Source organism: Trachurus japonicus, chromosome 10, assembly GCF_045865225.1.
Source record: "Trachurus japonicus isolate A0001 chromosome 10, Traja_1.0".
In the NCBI taxonomy this organism is placed as follows: domain Eukaryota; kingdom Metazoa; phylum Chordata; class Actinopteri; order Carangiformes; family Carangidae; genus Trachurus; species Trachurus japonicus.
This window is the reverse complement of record NC_140916.1, coordinates 4969863-4975862: the sequence shown is the minus strand read 5'-3', so window position 1 is coordinate 4975862 and position 6000 is coordinate 4969863. Positions and strand designations below refer to the sequence as shown.

General features: G+C 45.0%; 1 protein-coding gene across 1 annotated transcript in view; it reads left to right on the top strand.

Annotated features, from left to right (window-relative positions):
* The first annotated feature begins 1155 nt into the window (after positions 1-1155).
* Positions 1156-6000, top strand: part of tgfbi (transforming growth factor, beta-induced) — a 28205-nt gene continuing 23360 nt past the window's right edge. The window contains exons 1-3 of the mRNA XM_085789002.1: positions 1156-1385; positions 1890-1988; positions 5326-5390. Coding sequence (XP_085645128.1) covers positions 1264-1385; positions 1890-1988; positions 5326-5390 — 286 coding nt within the window. The 5' untranslated portion in view covers positions 1156-1263. The remainder of the gene's footprint in view (positions 1386-1889; positions 1989-5325; positions 5391-6000) is intronic.

Genomic DNA, 6000 nt, shown 5'->3' with positions numbered 1-6000 from the left:
CCAGCAAACACAAGACATAACAGCACTGCACATATCCCATAACATAGCATGTTCATGTGTCTCTGTCTGTCTCTCTGCCTCTGTCTGTGTCTCTGTCCCTCTATGTGTCCGTGTCTCTGTCCCTCTATATGTCTCTGTTCCTCTATATGTCTCTGTCTCTCTATATGTCTCTGTCCCCCTATGTGTCTGTGTCTCTGTCCCATATGTCTCTGTCCCTCTATGTGTCTCTGTCCCTCTCTGTGTCTCTGTCCCTCTATATGTCTCTGTTCCTCTATATGTCTCCTCTATATGTCTCTGTTCCTCTATGTGTCTGTGTCTCTGTCCCTCTATGTGTCTCTGTCTGTGTCTCTTTCTGTGTCTCTGTCCCTCTATGTGTCTCTGTGTCTGTATCTCTGTCCCTCTATGTCAAAGGTCAAAGGTCAAAGGTCTCTTTATTGTCATGCAACAACATGGGATGAATGAAATTGCGATAAGACGAGTAATGTCGTTTTAAAACATACAGTAAAAAATATAGCTACAATAAATAAAAGATACAATGACAATGACAACAGCAGCAGCGCCCTCCTGGCACTCTAAAGTGGCAATTGTGCAGTGTGAGCGTTGTGTGTGTGTAAAATGTGCAAAAGGGGGGGGTGCTACAGAGGTCCCCCAGCATTCAACATTCGCACCGCCTCAGGGAAGAAACTGTTCCTCAGCCTGGTGGTCCTGGTCTCTATATGTCTGTGTCTCTGTCCCTCTATATGTCTTTGTCTGTGATTGTTTATCGTGTCTCTTTTCTGCTCTTGAACGCAGCACAGCTGTGTTCCATGTGTCAGATTTTATCGGTGGCACATGAAGGCAACAGAGACAAAGAACAGAGCTCAGAGTCTCAAACCTGGACCTGGGCCTGGGCCTGGACCTGGACGTCTCTTCTGTTGCTATAGAAACACCTCATCCAGGTCCATCAGCAGCATCCATCATCAGATGTTTATGACTTTTGAACGGTGTCTCAGTGTTGGACAAAGTCTGCATGTGGACAAAGTCTGAGTCTGTGGATCTCATATTTTCATGAACTAAAGGACCTCAGTTCTTGGTGAGTCCTGTCCCTCCCTCCTACCCCTCCCTCCCCTCCTCTCCCCCCGCCCTCCATAAATCCGGCCTGTGGACCGGAGGGGGGGGGACTTTGGCTGCGGAGCGGGAAGAGGACGGAGCAGGAAGCGGAGCAGAGACCCAGAGAGCTGCTGCAAGATTATTAATCTAGTCTTTGAGTCTCAGACAGTCGAGATGAGAGGTTGCGCGCTGGTCCCAGGTCTGATCCTGGTCCTGGTCCTGGTCATGTCGGTGCTGGCCCGGTCTCCGTACCAGGCGGTGCTGCAGCACAGCCGGATCCGCGGTCGGCAGCAGGGGTGAGTTCAGTTAAAAGTTTCCCCCGACGCCGTGCAGGAGGTTCTGGTTTCCAGTCTCCAGTCTCTGGTCTCTGTGATCTGTGATCCGGACTCACTGGTGTTAATGTCGTGAGAGGGTCTGAGGTCGGGATCACAGACTAAAAAACTTTAGAGCAGCAGCAGCGCTACCAGGGTCTTTCAGACAGAAACCACTAAAGCTTTTAAAGGTGGAGTCCGTTTATAAGGAAACACGGTGCCTGTTAACAAAAGAGTCCTTCATCAGTCCACCTTAAACTGTACATAGGCTACTCTGTTTAAGGTGGACTGATGAAGAAAGCAGTGGTTTATCAGTGATGTCATCAAACTTTAGAGTTTAAAGGACCTGATGTTGTTTACCTGTTATTAACCTGCTGTTATCTATTGTTAACCTGATGTTGTTTACTACCTGTTGTTGTTTACCTGTTGTTGTTTATGGTTTATGATGTTGTTGTTTACCTGTTGTTGTTTACCTGTCTCTCTCTTCAGACCCAACGTGTGTGCGATGCAGCAGATCAAAGGAACCGATAAGAAATACTTCACCAACTGTAAACAGTGGTACCACCGCAAGATCTGTGGAAAACCCACGTGAGTCTGAAACCAAAGACCAGAACCAGAACCAGAGCCAGAGTCTGGACTCTCAGAACCAGAACCAGAACCAGAGTCTGGACTCTCAGAACCAGAACCAGCTGCAGTTTGCTTTTTGCTGCACAGAAACAAAGAGTGTCTTTGTCTTTGGTTCTAAGTCCTTAAGTTAGGACTGTCTGAGTCCCTCTGGATCTGGACTGATCTGGTTCTGGTCTAAAGCTGTTCCTGTATCTGGATTTCTACTTGAGTGTGTTTGTGTAGTCTGGGTTCAGTGGGGGGAGGGGGTGCAGAGGAGGAATGTCCCTCTCCGGAGGTGTCCTCACCTCTTATGTAACCAGAGAAAGTCTGGCAGAACCATCAGTGTCAGTTTACATCCAGCACCCGGACCGGGACCAAGACCAGAACCAGAACCAGAACCAGCAGGGGTCACTCAGTTGTCCACATTTTGCTGTAGTCTGGAGCTCAGAGCTTTTACCTGCCGCTGTGTTCAAGGTCTGTAGGATTCCTGATGTGTTCAGTGGCTGACTGCAGCTATGTTGACCAGAGGAGGAACGGACCAATAGGAGAGGCAGACTCTATCTATCTATCTATCTATCTATCTATCTATCTATCTATCTATCTATCTATCTATCTATCTATCTATCTATCTATCTATCTATCTATCTATCGTTCTATCGTTCTATCGTTCTATCTATCTATTGTTCTATCGTTCTATCTATCGATCTATATCTATCGTTCTATCTATCTATCTATTGTTCTATCTATCGTTCTATCTATCTATCTATTGTTCTATCTATCTTTTTATCTATCTATCGTTCTATCTATCGTTCTATCTATCTATCTATCTATTGTTCTATCTATCTTTTTATCCATCTATCGTTCTATCTATCGTTCTATCTATCTATCTATCTATCTATCGTTCTATCTATCTATTTATCTATCTATCTATCTATCTATCTATCTATCTATCTATCTATCTATCTATCTATCTATCTATCTATCTATCTATCTATCATTCTATTGTTCTATCATTCTATCGTTCTATCATTCTATCGTTCTATCTATCGTTCAGAGACAGAGACAGAGGAGGGAACGGACCAATAGGAGACCATCACAGTCAGTCAGCGTTCACAGTAAATAGTCAGTGACCTGAGACGATGTGAATCAATAATGTAAAGAGTCGGAGACGGAGACAGAGACAGAGACACGGTCGGTCCAGATGTTGCAGATGTTTGGCTCCTTCAGGTCAGAGGTTTTTTCCTCCGTCCAGGGGTCACGTCAGGGTCGTAGTCATGACGACGCTCAGTGTTTAGGAGGATGTTGCTGGTATTTTCATTTTGCATTTGCCAGATGGAAACCTCATATCTGTGTGTGTGTGTGTGTGTGTGTGTGTGTGTGTGTGTGTGTGTGTGTGTGTGTGTGTGTGTGTGTGTGTGTGTGTGTGTGTGTGTGTGTGTGTGTGTGTGTGCGTGCGTGCGTGTGTGTGTGTGTGTGTGTGTGTGTGTTAATGAGGCCCTGGCAGCAGTGGACCAGCTGTGTCACAGACCTCACTCTGCATGAGCTGGACAGGATTAAAGCTGTGTGTGTGTGTGTGTGTGTGTGTGTGTGTGTGTGTGTGTGTGTGTGTGTGTGTGTGTGTGTGTGTGTGTGTCTTTGTGTGTGTTTGTGTGTGTGTCTGTGTGTGTGTCTTTGTGTGTTTTTGTGTGTGTTTGTGTCTCTTTGTGTGAGTGTGTGTGTGAGCACATATTGTTTTTTAGTGATGTGATAACCAGCTGCCTGTGGATGAGTAAGTGATGAAGACTGAAGCTGTTCATCTCCATCTCCATCTTTATCTTCATCTCCATCTTTATCTTCATCTCCATCTTTATCTTCATCTTCATCTCCATCTCCATCTCCATCTCCATCTCCATCTCCATCTCCATCTTTATCTTCATCTCCATCTTCATCTCCATCTCCATCTTTGTCTTCATCTCCATCTTTATCTTTATCTCCATCTTCATCTTCATCTCCATCTCCATCTCCATCTCCATCCCCATCTTCATCTTCCTCTTTGTCTCCATCTCCATCTTCATCTTCATCTTCCTCTTTGTCTCCATCTCCATCTTCATCTTCATCTTCCTCAGTGTTTGAGCAGCAGCTGTGAAATGGTTTTGTTGGTTTTCATGGAAACAGCTGTTTTAGCATTTTTAGTTGAACTTGTCAGTTACAAATGATTCATCTGTTACCATGGAAATGATTGACTTCTCCGTTTCTGTTCCTCGTTTTTCATCCGGTAGCTGGTAGCAACCCCCTCACCTCTGGCCCCTCCTCCCTCTGAGTCACATGTGTTGAGGAACTTGTGGTGATGAACAGGAAGTAGGATGGAGCTTTTAAATGTTGAAAGATTCCCCCCCCCCCTCCTCCCTGGATGAGTTAGTGCGACCTCGCTCTGTTTGTTTTGTCAAGAGTCCACGGCGGCCATCTTTGTTTATGTGGGAAACAAACGAGAGTTGAGTTTCCATCTGGTTTGATAATCAGTCCAGTGTGTTCCAGCACACACACACACACACACACACAAACACACACACACACACACACACACACACACACACACACACACACAGCCGGTAGCTGATCTCCATCTGTTTACATTTTACTGCTGTGATCGGAGACGGCAGCTCAGAGACACGGAGACGGAGACCTGAACCTTCGCTCTGTCTCAGTCCTGGGGGGTCCAGTTGATTTAAACTTCAGCCTAACGTTTTATTTTGTAGAGAACAGGAAGTGTGAGGCTAGCCCCCCCCTCCCACACACACACACACACACACACACACATTCTTCTTCTCTCTGAGGAAATGAGCTTTATGAGTCCAGACGGCTGAGACACTTTTATTATGGAAATATCCACAGGAAGTGATGATGATGCGTCGCTCAGGGAATCAAACCTGAGACCTGTGGACCCCCGTCACCGCTCCGTCTGGTTCACATAGGTCTGAGGCCACAGTGTCTGTTGTTCCAGAACCAGAACCAGAACCGTGGGCTCAGTGTGGGCCTGTGTCTTTGCGGCCATGTAAAGTGGAGCATTGTGGGAAACGGTGCGTTTACTGCTCGGGGGAAACAGGAGATTCTCACAGCACCAGGGAACTTTATTAGCGTCATTAGACACAGACGGAGTTTATGAGTCTGAGTTATGAGGGAAAACCACTTTATGAGGCCAAAACCAGCAGAACCCGGTTCAGACAGGTCCAGAACCACAGACCAGACCACCAGGCTGGAGGAGGTTCTCATGAGTCTGTGTGTGTGTGTGTGTGTGTGTGTGTGTGTGTGTGTGTGTGTGTGTGTGTGTCGTCTGCTGCAGGGTGATCACGTACGAGTGTTGCCCCGGATATGAGAGGATTCCTGGAGAGAAGGGCTGTCCTGCAGGTAGATCCATCCATCCATCCATCTATCTATCTATCTATCTATCTATCTATCTATCTATCTATCTATCTATCTATCTATCTATCTATCTATCTATCTATCTATCTATCTATCTATCTATTGTTCTATCTATCGTTCTATCTATCGTTCTATCGTTCTATCGTTCTATCTATCGTTCTATCGTTCTATCTATCTATATCATAACTTTTATTTATTTATTATTAACTTATTTACAGTTTTTGGTGCTTTTCTCAGATCAGAATGAAAATGTAAAAGTACTCTGTAGGTTCAGTTACTATATGTACTGCAGTATTATTTACAGTTTTACACAGCTCTACCCACAGGGTGTTTCTTATGATTGTTGTAAATAGATGACTGTAGTGTATTTTTCTTTTGCACAACGCTGTGAACAACTTAGAATTGCAAAGAGCATTATGCAGTAAAAATGTGAAACATACATATTCAGTATCAGTTACTGCACTAAATACAGTAATGTGTAACTGTACTGTAGTTTTCACATGGCTGTACTAGTAGTGTGTAGCGCTGTCTGGAGCATTTTCAGGTAGTGTCATGACTTTTTCGCATTAGAAAACACTTAGAGTGTAAACTGTCA